General features: G+C 46.1%; 1 protein-coding gene across 1 annotated transcript in view; it reads left to right on the top strand.

The window, feature by feature from the left end:
* LOC147685426 (partitioning defective 3 homolog) overlaps positions 1-16,870 on the top strand; it is a 532,416-nt gene that overhangs the window by 502,569 nt on the left and 12,977 nt on the right. Inside the window, exon 8 of the mRNA XM_086939787.1 lies at positions 2,657-2,763. Coding sequence (XP_086795913.1) covers positions 2,657-2,763 — 107 coding nt within the window. The remainder of the gene's footprint in view (positions 1-2,656; positions 2,764-16,870) is intronic.

Below are 16,870 nucleotides of genomic sequence, written 5' to 3'. Positions count from 1 at the left end.
GATGTATTGTCAGGACTGATCACAAACCCATCATTAAATTGTGGACCACCGAGGGCATGTTCAGAGCTTCAGTGAAAATCGCAAGACTGTCAATGAGGCTCCAGGCAAAAGTTATTTTACAGATGATTTTTTTTGTCTATGATGCCATTGGTCATAAAGGAATGCGAAGACTCTGACTGGAAGGATTTTGAGATAGATTACATTTTAGATCAAAGATTATCTTGAATTAAGAAAGTAGAATGGATTGAGGAATACATTAGTGATCCCGTATTGCTGAAATTGGTGGAGGACACTAGATCAGGTTAGCCAAATAAATGTGAACTAACTTCAAATCTGAGACATTATTGGGAAGTGAAAGGTGAACTGGCCGTCGAAGATAACATAGTAAGACGATGAGAAAAAGTAGTTCTTTCAAATAGCTTAAAGAAAAAACTGGTCAATCTGTGTCATGAAGCACACGGTGGAACTGTTAAGACTAAACAAAAAGTATAAAAGTGGTTTTGGTGGCCTTGATTAGACTTGTTTGTGAAAAGAAGTGTGAGGTATTGTTTTGCCTGTGCCAATGCTAATAAATCCGTAAGAACATTAAACCGAGGCTATAGATATCATGGGTCACATAGGAGAGAGGCGAAAGTATTTGATTGCCTTGATTGATACATTTTCGAGATGACTGCCAGATGACTGCCAGCCCAAACACCAGCACGTCACTCCCCTCCTCCGCAGTCTGCATTGGCTTCCTGTCTCCAAACGCTGTACCTTCAAACTGGCATGCACTACCTTTAAGGCCCTATCGGATGCAGCCCCCAGGTTCATCTCTTCGGCCTTGTCCCGTCACATTCCTCCCAGAGCCCTTCGTTCAGCATCACTAAACCTCCTTGAGGTTCCACGATTCAAAAGAAAAAAGCACGGAGGTCTGAGCTTTTCTGTCCTGGCTCCCTCCACCTGGAACGCCCTACCTTCCTCCCTTCGTCTCTGTCCATCGTACGAATGTTTCCGTACTCTTCTAAAAACCCTTCTCTTTCAAGCTGCCTATGATTAATCCCTCACCCTGGATCATCGCTATATGTCATTGAGCGCCAAGAAACCGATGGTGATAGTGCGCGTAATAAATAATTTTAATAGAATAATAATAGAATAGACTTACCATTAAAATGTGGAAATGGTTGATTCTCATGTTATTTTGAGGATTTTAGAGGAGGTTTTCCTTAATGAGGGCCTTCCCAGACAATGAATACGTGACAATGGTGTGCAATTCATGTCTGGTAAGGCACAGGATTATTTTGCCAAGGTGGGATTTAAGCAATAAACCACATCTTTATATAATCTCAATGGTAACGGAATGATAGAACGCTTCAATAGGGTAATTAAAATCGTGGTGTAATTGGCTGTGAAGAACAAGGAAGACTGGGAAGTTCAAGTGGTGGAAACTGTTTGGGCATACAGCACAGTTATTCATGAGGCTTTGGGTGTTTCACATTTTGAAGTTATGAGAGGTAGGGACGCAAAGACGAAAGCTAAATTTGAAGGGCTTTTGCGTTCTGTCAAATCTGATATATCCATGGAGGACATCAGAAGGAAAGTAGAGGATGCTCATTTAAAATATAAGGAGCAATACTATTTGAAGACAAACACTAAGGATACCAATGTGGAAGTTGGCATAATGGTCAAGGGGAGGAAACTTTGGAAGGTTAAGACGGATCAGAGCCGATTTACGGAACTTTTGAGAGTTGTTAAAGTGTTGCGTAATGCCCTCATGTTAAGTTTGGAATTTAAAAAGGATTGCTGTTAGTAACCATGAAATAGAAAGAAAAGAAGAATCTGATAATCAAGGATTAAGCGTAGACTGGGATGATGGGGAAGGAAGTGTAAAAGTAAGTAAGGACGGTAATGATGGAGATGTGAGTGCAGAAGGAGGACGTGCAGGAGAAGGAAGTGCTGACATGCAAGGTGTGGAAGAAAGTATGGAAGAAAGTGTAAGTAACAGCAGTACTGAGGAAAAGTGTGTGAAATCCACTGAGGTTAATGTTGAAACTTCGAAAAGTGGGAAACGAGTGAGGAGCAAACCTAAATGGTTATCTGATTATGAATATGATGAAGTAAGTGAATAGATTATTTTTTGCATTTCATTGTTTTTTGAGTTATATATATTGTGTATTTGCTATATTTGCTATATTTGCTATATTGCTATATATATATATATATATATATATATATATATATATATATATATATATATATATATATAGTGTTATATATATATATACATAGTATAGTATAGTATAGTGTTATATATATATATACATATATAGTGTTATATATATATATATATATATATATATATAGTGTTATATATATATTTTCTGTAAACTTGTATTCTTAATGTGTAATTTAAGAACCCTGCAATTTCTATTCTTCTATTTGTATTTATTCCTAAAGGGGCAAGATGTGTTACGTTCTAATGTCATCCTTTAAATATGTTTGCTCGTACCACTCCTTCGCAACAGGGAATTCTAGATTGTTAAACAGAGAGCTACTGAGGAGCCGAACAAGAGGCAGCAGAAGGTGTGCTGCTTTGTGCCTTCTTATTCGTGTTCCAGTGAGGATTAGGAGTGTTTTACTTTACAGTACTGACATCCTTTTTTCTGTTATACTCCAGGATGGACGCCTGCGCCCCGGCGACCAGCTTATTGCCATCAACCGGGAGTCTCTGGTGGGCAGTACCAATGAGGAGGCCAAACGAGTCCTGGCAAAGAACCGGTTCCGGTAAGGAGTGTGTAACCATAAAGGGACTTTGAGTGGGGCACTGTAGAGGTGTGTAGTTGCACAAAATGGATGGTCATCTCCATGGAAACCTTAGCCATTCTGAACACATCCCTGTGGCCTGCAGATAGTGATGTCATAATATGCTGCATTGGTAAGGGCATGCGTTTGCAATGTTATATATTTTGTTATCACTGCACACTAACATTTTGCTTGAAAGATAAACTGTGTCTATATTATAGCAAGATCACTTGAACGAGGTTCAGCCAGTTGAAGCTTAGTGTTTGGTAATGTGTTAAGGTAAAGGGTTTCAAATGTTAGAACATGCACCCCTCCCTGGGCCCTGGCCTGCCGTGTGCTTTCCCCGGACTTCATCCTTTACTTGCCTGGATATGCTCAGGGGTGACAAGCAGCATTCTACTATGTCACCTTACATTAAATTATTTGGCTAACGCTGAAGATGTATTGCTACCAGGTAAAACACAGCTTCAATGTTTTCACAAGATGACGGAGTTCCTCTGGATGGTCAGTGACCTCACAGTTAACATCCCTTGGTGACATCCGAGTAGGTGCTTATTTGACATTTCCGCTTCGAATTTACCACTGGACTAAAAAGTAACATGGTATTTAAAAGAAACAGTTAGTTATAGATTCCTTACCTTAGAATTAATCCCAAGTGTTAGATTGGAACCGGAAAGTTTTTTGTCAGCAGTACACCTGCGCGTCGGAAGGTGGCGCTGGTCGACTCTGCATTTGTCATTGGCGTCGTGGTTGCCGGAATTACGTTCCAGTAGCTACATAGACGACACCCTCGCGCACTGACGTCAGTTCTTTCTTTTTCTGCGCCAGCAAGCACAGATCCGGAGAGAGCAATACCACCAGTCATTTTTTGAATTACTTTTTCTCTACATCATTTTTGAGTCCATCGACTCCTGGTGCACGAGGGTTTGCAGTTACTGTAGCTGATTGATGTCAGTGACAGATCCGCACCACGTGTCCCTATTCTGCCTGGAGCGCGACCACGACTCCAAGTCATGCTCCGACTGCCGGACCATGAATCCAAAGCCTTTGCGGGAGCGGTCCCGAAAGTTTCTCGAGGCCCGGCAGTCGGCTACCCGGACCTCAATGTCCCAATCGCATAGGAGGTCGAGGGACCTTTCGCGGAGCTAACATCATTCTTCTTCCAAGTCTTCCCACTCGGGGTCAGGTAAGTCGAAGCACAATAAGAAGTCGAAGAAGCATTGTCGCTCTTCGACTTCTCCCCATCCTTTGGCCAACACGATGAGGGATGCAGGTGGTGCCGCTCCTGCAGCTCCACATGTGTGCCCAGCCAACATCGACCCCGGCCTCCACCTCGATGTAAACACTGAGCCAGACTGGTGCCGACGGGTACTTTTGTGCCCCTGTTCTACCCTAGCTCTTTGAGACCAGATTGGCAGCCAGAGGAGGGTGAAGGGGACTGGGAGGGGTATGGGGACTCTTTAAGTGACCAGTTAGGTTATGAACTGGACTTGCGAGAGGAACTGGGGGAAGCCAGTTGTCGGGGGTTCAATGGTTCCTCGGGAGCGAAGATGAATGATCCACACCCTTCCAGAAAATAACACTTGGAGGACCAACTTTACGAAGTACTCACAAGTAATTATTCCCCAAAAGTGTGGGGAAAATAAAAGAGTTTCCACCACTCTTCCCCAGATGGTGTGGTAAAGATGTTTTCGGGAATGAACAGGTCAGGAGGGTCTTGCACTGCAAAAAAGAAATATCCTGCATGTAATACTATACAATAGGGACTGTAGCACACTGATGACCAAAAGATAGAGTCTCACTCACCTTAGAGATTCTCAAGAAGTCCTCCAAGAAAATAACTTCTCCTTGCAGCACCCCAACAAGACGGGGTAACAAACTATAAGGGAAGCTTTATGGACTAGAACAGCAAGCCCAAGTTCACTCCAAAGGAGCAGGGTGGACTCAGAAAGAGGAGGCAGGATAAGGAGGCACTATAGGTGGTCGAAGATGGCAAAGCACCGAGGGACTGACTGGCGCTATGGCCCGAAACGTGAAACAAAAGAAAACAGCAACTCAGCCAAGGGATACTCACATCACAACACAGTGCTCCTAAACAATTAAGGGGGTTAAGAGAATACAGTTTGGCTACAAGATTAAATAGCGGAACCGTGGGAACGTGATGTCCGACTTCGGGAACAAAAAGCGGAACAAACACAGACTCCTCAGGGCATGAGGGGAAAGGGAAATCAGTCCGGCTATGTGGATCAATAGCGGAACCGCGGAGACGTGATGTCCGGCTTCGGGAACAAAAAGCGTAACATACACGCACTCCAGGGAAGGGGAACCAGTCCAATGGTCACAGCAAGCAGCGGGGGAAAAGGAATGAAAACTGCTAACCGACCTGCTGACTGAAAAGCCGCGAACGCGGCGTGCTGCTCTCTGAATGTGCTCGCTAGACAGATGCGAGCGGAAAACAAAACAACACTAGAAGGGAAATGTCCGTAGTGAAGGACTCGGACCCGGCAGCAGTTTCACATATGCCCAAAACACAGGAACAGGAAATGAAGCAAGAAAGGGGGTGCGGTGATTCAGGAATAGGGGCGTGGACTTCTCCAAGGGATCAGTAAACCAAGCAAAGACGTAGTGGTGTAGGGGGGTATTAAACGTGTAAGGGAGCATCTCAAATTAACACTGTAAAGAAAGGGTCAAGAGGCCAAGGGAGTATCCACAAAGTACAGGTACAACTAAAAGAGAGGAGACTCTATTTTACGTATCAGGGCTAGTCTCGTTGACACTAAATCCGTGTCTAAATCCGTGTCCTAACACCAGTGGTCTGATTACCTCACCAGTCCTTGGCATGTTGTCTCCTCCTACCATGGGTCCAAAGGGAGGGAGCGTCTTTTGCAATGATGTTGGGTAGAGCAGGAAAGGCTCTCAGCCTTGAGCTACCTACAGTGACAGACTTGACTAACCTCCAGACAGAGGTGCTTCAACCAGCAGCGAGCTCTTCGGAGCCCTGCTCCTGTTTAATGAAGCCCTAACAGACATCCTTTTGGGCACCTGGTCCAGGCCTAAAACAGGGGCTCCTGTGGATAGGATGATTGCCTGACGCAACAGCCGGGCCCCTTCCAAGCCTCCACCTCCAAGGGCTCTTTCCCTATCGCTCCACCTGATAGGGAATCCAAAAAGATGTTATCTTCCTCCACCTTGGGACTGTGGTCGGTAAACACTGCATGTATGTCTGTTACACCGACTCCGTGTGGGCTATGGTTGCGCAAGTGCCGCTTCAGACCCGGGCCGTACTCTCTCGGGCAGTTGCTAAAGGGAGAGACGCAGCGAAGTTCACCATCCGCTGTGGGCTGGATACCTCCGACTCACTAGGCAGGACGATTTCCACGTCGGTAGCCCATCGATGCTATACCTGGTTGAGGTCGACTGGTTTCTCAGGGGATGTCCAATCCACCCATATGGACAAGCCCTTTGATGGCCTTCGCCTATTCGGTGACAAAGCAGACAATGCGCTAGAGTGCTTTGAGGACTCTCGGGCTACAGCCAGGTCCTTGGACCTCTCCACCAACCGCCCTGCTCAGTCTGCTTTTTGTACCTTTCTTGGCTATGGAAGGGGTGCCCCACCACATCCCACCCAAAGCCACAGGCCAGCACAAGCTGATCAGCCCATGTACGGCCGGGGCGTGGGTTCCGCCACCGTGGATCTGGGGGCCAGCGGGTGGGCCAGTCCACCACAGCCCCATCTGCAGCAGCCTCAAATCTCTCCTAGTCTGACCTTTCAGGGCCACCAATCGCCAGTGGGTGGCAGGATTCGCCATCACCTGCCCCACTGGCGCACCATCAGGTCAGAAAGGTGAGTTTTGCAAATAGTCCAAAGGGGCTACTCCCTCCCCTTCAAGACTTTCCCTCCATCCATTCCACCTCAGTACCATCGCATTTCAGAGGATCATCTGGCCCTTCTCCAACAGGAAGTTTTGGCACTCTTGGCCAAGGGAGCCATCGAGCGCGTTCCTGTCCCAGAAGTAGGTCCCTGTTGCTATTCCCACTACTTTCTGGTGCCCAAGAAGGACAAAGGCCTGCATCCTTTCTTGGATCTCAGGGACGTCAACTACTTCCTCCAGAAGGAGAAGTTCAAAATGTTGACGCTTGCTCGGGTCCTGTCTGCCCTCGACCCTGGAGACTGGATGGTAGCGTTGGACTTGCAGTACGCTTATTTTCACATTCCCATCCAGCATGCCCACTGGAGTTACCTGCGGTTCACGGTAGGCCACAAGCATTTTCAGTTTACTGTGCTCCCCTTTGGCCATACCAGCGCCCCTCGGGTGTTCACGAAAGTGATGGCGGTGGTCGCAGCTCATCTGCGCAGATCAGGGGTTTCAGTTTTCTCCTATTTTGCCGACTGGCTGTTGAAGACAGGCTTGTCCTAGGCTGTCGTCTCCCACCTCCAGACTATGGCCGACCTCCTGTATTCGCTGGGGTTCTCCATCAATGTGCCGAAGTCACACCCGAGTCCCTCTCAGAAGCTCCTCTTCATTGTAGCGGTTCTGGACACAAGACAGTTTCAGGTCTATCCTCCCAAACACTGAGTCTGGGATATTCGGGCTATGATTCCGATCTTTCAGCCTTTATCCTGGGTTTCAGTCAGGATAACCCTCAGGCTACTGGGCCTAATGGTCTCCTGCATCCTGCTGGTGGGCCATGCCTGATGGCATATGTGGTATATGAAAGAAGGGTCCCAGTAGAAGTTGATACATTTGCTTGAATTTATTTGCAAAAATTAATTGATTAAAACAAGCAATGTCAATTGATCACAGTGCATGAGCTATCTCATTTAGTAAATAAAAGTGCCCCAGAAAGGGAAGGAAAGTGGGATAGCGTGATGCTGTGAAGGAAGGATAGTGAGGGAATAGAGTTGGTGACAAATCATCTATTGCAAAATTATTTCAAAATGCAATAAAGTTTCGTGGCTTCAGGTTTCTGAGCCTAGAAATATGGGGATTATCATATATCCCAAAGCAATTAAATTGTTTCTGTTGACAATGAGGTATTCAAAATCATAGGGGAAAGCCAACAAAACAAATTATGAAAGTAGCCGTCAATGGCATATGTGGGCTCTGCATTGGGACCTGAAGTTCCAGTGGGCACAACATCAGGGGAACCTGTATGATTGCCTCCAGATCTCGGAGGGCACTGCACATCAATTGCAGTGGTGGCTAATGAACTAGGATTGGGTCAATGGCAGATTTCTCTCCCTTCCCCAACCAAAATTCACAGTGGTGACTGATGCATCACATGGGGAGGTGGAGATCAGAGGCCACTGGTCTTGGGTGGAGTCTGGGCTCCACATCAACCTTCTGAGGCTTCGGGCGATTTGTCATGCACTCAAAGAATTCCTTGCCTCTGTCCGGGGAGGAGTAGTACAGCTGTTCGCGGCCAACACCACTGCCATTTGGTACTCCAACAAACAAGGCGGGTGGGGTTGTGGACGCTATGTCAGGAGGCCCTCTGCCTCTGTACATGGCTGTAACATCAGGGCATATCCCTGGTGGTTCAACACGTAGCAGGTTCCTTAAACGCCAGGGCAGACAAACTCAGCTGCAGGAGCATGATTGATTGTGAAGGGCGTCTTCACTCGGAGGTGGTGCAAGTTCTCTTTCGACAGTGGGGAGAGCCTTGGCTAGATCTATTTACCACTGAAGAGAAAATGCATTCAGCAATTCTACGCGTTGGAATTTCTAAGGCAGCACTCGCTAGGAGACGCTTTTTGTCGCGAGTAGAGTTGTGGTATTCTATATGGTAGGAACTTCTGTTGCAGCAGCTGGGGACAGTCCTCCCCCGAACCTGTCCAGCCTCCACCTCCATGTGTGGAGATTAAGCGGCAGCAGTTGACGTCATTTAGCCTGCCTCCAGAAGTCTGTGATGTTATCTTGGCAGCGGGGGGTCCTCCACTAAGACCGTATATACCTACATATGGAACAAATTTGTGGCATGGTGCACAGCGAGCCCCCTGTTGGATATTATTTTCTTGAAGGCATTACTCATCTTTTTCCTCCTGTTCCCTTCATAATGCCCCTGTGGTCCTTGAACTTGGTTCTTACATATCTTATGCGCGCTCCCTTTGAGCCGCTACATAACTGTCCTTTCAGGCTTCTATCTTTGAAAACTGCCTTTCTGGTGCCATCACCTCTACGCTCAGGGTGAGTGAGCTACAAGCTCTTTCTTCAAAGCCTCCCTTTCAGGCTATTCATTCGGACAAGGTTGTCCTCAGAACTAAACCTTCATTACTTTCCAAGGTGGTTACTTCTTTACACATTGGCCAAACCATCACTTTGTCCTCCTTCTTTCTGCCTCCACATCCTTTAAAAGAGGAACAGAGGCTCCACCAACTGGATCCAAAACTGCGCTTTCCTTCTACTTGGTTCGCACCAAACAAGTGCGGGTGGACGACTAGCTCTTTGTTGGTTACGTGGGCGCCAAGAAAGGTCTTGCTGTGCACAAACAGACCATCTCCATGGGTCGTTCTGTGCATCAAAGCTTGCTATTCTTTGGCAAAGAAGGAGCATCCAGTGGGACTGAGCGCCCATTCGACCTGAGCGACGGCAGTCACCACTGCTTTGGGACGAGGAGTAGCCCTTACTGACATCTGTCAGGCAGCTACATGGGGGAAACTCTTGCCGCACTTAAACTTTTAAACCTGCCATATCAACTGACTCTGGGACAGCCCTTGGGATTTACCTGCTTGCACGCCGTCTGGCCGCTGGAATGTCCTGCCTGCCTCCCGCCGCCCACTCGCTGCCTGTATCCTTCTAGTGTTGCAGCCGAGCGGAGAACGGGACAGGGAACTGCTAATCCCATCAGCCCATGCGGGCTGTGACACAGGAAACCGCGCCAGGAGGCACATAAAAACAGCGTCCGCCCCTGCTGAGGGGGGAAACTCTTGCCACACTGAAACTTTTAAACCTGCCATATCGACTGACTCTGGGACAGCCCTTGGGATTTACCTGCTTGCACGCCGTCTGGCCGCTGGAGTGTCCTGCCTGCCTCCCGCCGCCCACTCGCTGCCTGCATCCTTTGAGTGTTGCCGCCGAGCATTGAGCGGGACAGGGAACTGCTAATCCCATCAGCCCATGCGGACTGTGACACAGGAATCCGCGCCAGGAGGCGCATAAAAACAGCGTCAGCCCCTGCTGAGGGGGGAAACTCTTGCCGCACTGAAACATTTAAACCTGCTACATCGACTGACTCTGGGACAGCCCTTGGGATTTACCTGCTTGCACGCCGTCTGGCCGCTGGAGTGTCCTGCCTGCCTCCCGCCACCCACTCGCTGCCTGCATCCTTCGAGTGTTGCCGCTGAACGGAGAGCGGGACAGGGAACTGCTAATCCCATCAGCCCATGCGGGCTGTGACACAGGAAACCGCGCCAGGAGGCGCATAAAAACAGCATCAGCCCCGCCTCGCGGGACGCCGGGCGAAGCCCGGGCAAAGAGCCACCCCCCTTTGATTTATAGTCCCACTTGCTTCAGCCTGCGGCCTGCACATTTGTAACTATCGCTTTTTAATTATTACACTTTTTTATGTTGTATTATCCTTATTCTTTTATTTTTGATGCAATCCCTGTAATATGTACTTTTAGTGTAATAATATAGTGAAAATCGCTTACTGTGCTATCTTTCTAAATAAATTTAGATCTACTATTAAAAGACATGGGGAAAAATACCCCCACTCATATAACTGGGAAAACAAAAGTTGCTGCTAACCCCCCCTATCTACTCTGACAGCAATAGATCGAATGCTAGAGCAGACGATTGGGGTGGTCGCCTCTGCTACTGAAAGCACAGAAAGACGTCTTTCTCTGCCACCCGGCTTCCTTCCCCCTTTACCTAATTCAAATATGTCCATGTTAACTACTAACTCCCAGGATTCCTTACTAGCCCCTTGTACCGACCAGATTTTTCGGACCAGATGGAACAAGCTCCTAGGAGCTCCTCTAACCCAGCCGGAACGTAAACAACTCCCTCCTTAGAACGTATTTACAATGGATATGGATATATGTATGTACATCTCGTACATAAGGATGGGGAAAGTAGCAATAAACATGCATTGGTTTTCTACAATATCCTATTCACACCTATTAGTCTCGCGGCCACGTAGGCCCAGACTAGTCTACCCTAGGGCAGGTCTGATAATGTACCATTACGCACTGATCACTATCAGTGTTCACTCGACACGCAATCCGGCGCGCCTACACACATGGGCCTGCAGTCCCAGAGTCCTCATTTATACCCGGTCTGCAATCCGGCAGACCTACACACCCCTCTATCTTGGGTGCTCTCACTTACACACAGCCCACAATCCGGCAGGCCTCCACACCGTGTCCCTCCGGTGCTCTCATTCACACACGGTCCACAATCCGGCGGACCTACACACCATCTACCTTAGGTGCTCTCATTAACGCCGTATACCAACGACGATCACTTTCCTATGAACACTTAGGGATGAAGTCTGTGGTTATCTATTCAGGATAGAACTACGATAATAGAAATTGGTATGGTTTTCCGAATTACAATATGTACCTTCTGCTCTTGGCATCAAATGTTCCCTATCTCCCTATTTATTCAGTCACTCCTTACCTGATCGGGATTCACATCCGTTCATGCAAACAACGTCTGACTAGAAGATTTAGATTACCCTGATTGAACAAGAATACAAGGCACATGTCGGTTCACTAAGAACTGGGGTATTTATTACAATAAAAATAAACACAATACTACACAATATATATATATATGCTGCAAAGAAAAGTAAAGGTTAAGATGCGCGCTTCACAAGGAAAGGGCAGAGGTCACCTTGTTAATATGAAGTCGGGGCTCGGCAGTCATCTAGGTTCCCGTCTCGTCTCTGTGTCTTGGCTCGTCTCGGACTCACACCTCAGCAGTCACGGGTACACGTCTGCACCGCTATGCTCAATCTCCTCTGCTTCCCTCCAAGTTACTGGAACCTTGCTGGCTATTAGCTACCGTCTCTCTCTCTCTCTCAGTCTCTGTGCGCTCCGCACTATTTCTCCTTCAGTCTTTCTCAGAGAGTCTCGGTTTCGGAATCTTTCTCGGACTTCAAAATGGCGATTGTCTGCCTTGAAAATAATTAATGGCATAGATGCTAACGGCTAGCTGCTGCCTACAGACTGACTGACTCATTGCCTAACACTTTCGCTAATATGGAAGCTGTCCCTTCATGGAAAGTTACGGCCAGTAACCTGCCGCCCACCAAATTCTTGTACCTCCCCGTACCAAGGACACGTTCCCAGCCGGCCGGCCTGAAGTTGTGTCTTCGGAGTGGAGAAAAATACAGTCTTTCGATAAGGGCCAGCCTGAACCGGTTCTCTCCAAGCGAACAACACCTTAAAACTAAAACATTACACTTGACCTAGAAAGCCTCTCAAGCTACCAGGCAGAGGGCAAGATGGAGTCTGTCCCGTTTAAGGCCTACAAGGCCCAAAATATGCATAACTCCATAGAAGATATACTAATACTCTTGCAAAAGGACGGATCATCACTAATACTTATATATCTATCCCCTAGCTTAAGTTTATAAGCCCTGATCTAAGGAAAAGGGTACGAAAATGCACTACTGTGCCTTATGGATAGGTCCTACTTATAGTCCTAATCCCTATACTGCAAGGGTAATAGGCTGGAGTCATCTTCCATCATCCTCCCTCTAAAAGAGGGTCGAAAAAGTCGGCTATTACATTTCACCCTTGACTCCAGTCTATTAGCCATGTCTTATATAGAACTAACATCAGTGGAAGAATAATAAGAAACAAAATTAACTGACCTACTCTTTCTACCAAATCTACAAAATTGTAATAAAGAAGGAATGCATTGAATAAAGCAGCAAATAGCTACTAAAATACAAATAGAGATAATAACACCCCCTAAAATCTGTCGTAAAGAATGTAAGTCAGGTAACCAATTAAAGAGCCAGTCGAACCAGCCCTGGTCGATATGTTTTCTAACTTCTGCAGTCAAGTCGTGAAGTTTGTCAATATGGGCTTGAATCGATTTAGAATGGTCAGAGAGGTTAAAACAACAAAGACCCTCAAAGTCAGAACAGTCATGACCATGTTTTAACAGGAGATAATCAATCGCTGCGCGGTTTTGGAGAATAGTTCGACGTTCACCCTGGGCATCTAATAACAGGTCAGATAAAACAGTAGAAGTCTGATTAATGGATTTAACCATCCAGCAGGCCATCTTGCCAATTGTTTTCGCATTATAAACGGCTAATGCCGGGACACCAATAATAGAAAAAGCTAAACTAAGGTACTCAGATTTAGAGTAAAGGTGTACAGAGGAATCACAGTCTTCATTTAACATCATAGAGTCTCGTACTACACGGGAATGGGAACCAGGGTGTGAGGAAAACATTAACAAACTTAATCTAGTGATAGCGCATGGACCTCCAGAAATATTAGCGGGATTATAGGGCCAAGAGGTATTCCCGCACGAGAAAAGCCATCCAGTAGGCAATAACATTGGACGGTAATAACTAGGAACAACTAATAAACCTTTACATGTCATATTGTTCTTAACGGAAATACATGAACTTGGAAGTCTTCGTAAACACAGCAATCGTTGATGAGCTGAAAAAGAAGTGGCAGCCCGCAACTTTAATTTTATACATTCAGAAATGGCCTTTGGATCACATGTAAAAATAAAGCATAAATCACCTTGCGTAATGTTATATGTAGTAATTTAGGAATGAATCTGGGGAGCAGAGTCAGAAAGGGCAGAACACAAAGGGCAAAATTCGTGAGCCGCAAAATCTCCCAGAATAACATTTGGTCGGGCACTCGAAATATTAAAAATGTGCCGCAATGTTTCAGTGGAGGCAGGGACAGCAACCAAGCAGGTCGCTAGGATATCAGTCACAGACCTCATAGGAGTGAGGCAAAAATGCGGGGAGTTTGTAACCCGTTTAGCAAGGGTAATACAAAAGTTCGAAGAAGAGTCCCATGCAGCGAAGGAACGCGGAACTCGGGTTCTCCAATCAACCGAAGTCGGTGGGTTCTCTCCTCTCCCGGCGTAGCAGACCAAAAGGAGTCCAACGCCGGCACATCCTGCAGCAGCAGTCCAGAGAATGATCTGAAAGAATACAAACACAGGCCTTAATCATTCTCGTAAATAACATTTGTCAGCTGGGACAGCTTCCCAGCTATCTTTCCCTGGCTTCATCACCAAAATGGTGTTGTCATGACCGGTCGCAATAACTTCAGCCTGTTCAGGGGGATGTTTAGACGATTGCACCCAAATTTTCGCACCGGGATTATCGGTGGATCCGAAGCCTTTTTGGCCACGTATTGTTAGTAAGGTCGGGGCAGTGCCTTTCTTAATCTCACCACTGAAAACAGGCATAATCAGCAACTGAGCAACACGGTCAGATTTTTTGATCGATAAATCAATCTCGCTGCTATTAAGCAGAAGAACCTTAATCTCACCCTGATAATCGCTGTCAATTACTCCTCCGAGAACTTGAATACCTTTCAAGGCAAGGCCCGATCTAGGGGCAATCAGTCCAAAGCTACCGGCAGGTATACAGACACCAATGCCAGTCTCAACAATGATTCGGTCTCTACTTTTCAGAAGTGTATCATTCATAGCATGCAGGTCCAAACCTGCGGAACCTGGGGTCGCTCTGCATGGAGCCAAAGCTCTGGGGGTAATTTCCCAGTACATAACAGTATTGGACATGGAATTAGGTTTTGCATCAACAGTTGGAGGAAACAAACGCATTAAAGGAGATTCAGCAGGCAACAAAGGGCGGTTATTTAATATCAACAATGCTTGGAGCAAAAAGTCTCTCCAGTTTTTGTAATGCTCATCAGTCAATTTACGCAGCTGTTCTTTCAGCAAGCCATTCATGCGTTCAATGAGGCCCGAGGCCTGCGGATAATATGGAATATGAAAAATCCATTTAATGTTATTTTCCACACAGAATTCCTGCACCAATCTTCCACGGAAATGGGATGCGTTATCAGATTGAATTTGGAATGGGACACCATAATACAATATGAGTAATTCAAGAGTCTTAATGGTATTGACTTGGGTAGCTTGTTTACAAGGGAAAGCGACCAATAGGCCACTATAAGTATCAACAGCTGTGCAAACATACTGGCAATTTTTGCTCATAGGGAGCGGGCCAATATAATCAATCTGCCAAATTTGAGCGGGCATTTTTCCTCGATGTAAATGGCCTTTAACAATATGAGGCACCTTTCTTTTTCTAGCATGCTGACAGATAGGACAATGCAGAATGACATCTTTAATCAAATTTAAAGGAATATGAATTCCTCGATCGGAAGCCCACCTGCTAGTGGCTCTTTCTCCAAAGTGTCCTGCTTTTTGGTGGGCCCATTTCGCCAATCCCGCCAAATCAGAATCCTGCATGTCCACCACTGCCTCAGAAATTTTAGACTTTTCATCTGCAATGTTATGAAAGAATTTGTCAAGGGAGTCAATCGGGGTATGAGCATCCACATGAAAGATTGTAACAGTACTCTGTGGGAGTAATTCCCAAATTTCTTGCCATAATTCTTTTCCCCACAGTTCTTTTGAATGCAATTCCCAATTATGAGAATGCCAAGTTGGTAACCATATCGCCAGTCCATTAGCAGTGGACCAGGAATCAGTGAAAATATGACATGTGCCAGGTAGTTCTTGTTTCAAAACTTGGTAAACTGCATATAATTCAGCATATTGACTACTCTTTCCATCACCAGTTGTACTCAATAATTTTTGTGTGATCGGGTTATATGATACTGCTTTCCAATGCCGTTTCTCACCAATGAATTTCGCTGAACCATCTGTAAACCACACATGTTTTCTGTCCTCCGCGGACAAATCGTCAAATGGCTTACCCCACCTGACAGGAGATTCCTGAACTACAGGCACAGAGCAATTATTTCCAGTCTCATTCGAGGGCGCCTGCGCCACTCGTTCATGCAACACAGCCACACCTTTCGGACCCACACGCGCTCTGTCCTGAATGTACCATTTCCATTTAATCACACTAGCCTCTTGAGCATGTCCAATTCGATGGGATTTCGGCGAACTCAAAACCCACTGCATGATAGGAATTTCAGGTCTCAAAATCACAGTATGACCCAGGGTCAATTGCTCGGTATCCACCAGAGCCCAATAACATGCAAGCAGTTGTTTTTCAAATGGTGTATAACGCTCACCAGCCTCAGGTAATTTCTTGGTCCAAAAACCTAACAGCACTTTCTGTCTGCCTTGCTTTTGCCATAAACTCCAATTGGCATACACACCATCCACAGAAACATTCAAATCAACATCACCCACGCCCACAGGCCACAAATCCAAGGCATACTGAATGGCTTCTTTCGCCAAATTAAAAGCATTTTGTTGTGGTTCACCCCATTCAAACGCATTCTTTTTACGGGTGACTCGATACAATGGAGCTAAAATCTGACTCAAATGGGGAATATGCTGACGCCAAAAACCAAACAGGCCAATGAAGCTTTGAGCCTCTTTTCTGTTTCTCGGAACAGCAAAATCCTAAATTTTCTGCTTCACCTGCGGGATCACTCCTCTGTGACCTTCATGCCAATTAATTCCTAAAGATTTAACATTCTGGGAAGGGCCTTGCAATTTATCGGCATTAATTTCCCAACCTTTAGCACGTAAACAGTCAAGAATCTGATCTAAATGGGATTGGACCTGGTCTTGCGTCTCACCTTGAATCAAAATGTCATCAATATAGTGACACACCTGAATTTGGGGATGTACGGGCACTTCAGATAAATGCTCCGCCACCAGCCGGTGACAGATCGTAGGACTATGTACATAACCTTGAGGAAGACTCCTAAACGTCATTTGACGTCCATTCCATGTAAAAACTGAATTGTTCCTGACACTCGGGGGCAATTGGGATTGAAAAGAAAGCATTAGCAATATCAATGGATGCATACCATGTACCTGGATGCTTCTGAATTCTCTGAATCAAAGTAACCATGTCTGGCACTGCAACAGCTAAACGTGGAGTGTGTTTGTTCAATTCTCGATAATCAACAGTCATGCGC

Source organism: Lissotriton vulgaris, chromosome 10, assembly GCF_964263255.1.
Source record: "Lissotriton vulgaris chromosome 10, aLisVul1.2, whole genome shotgun sequence".
Lineage (NCBI taxonomy): Eukaryota > Metazoa > Chordata > Amphibia > Caudata > Salamandridae > Lissotriton > Lissotriton vulgaris.
Note: the sequence above shows the minus strand (reverse complement) of the source record. Positions and strands in the feature narration are given on the sequence as shown.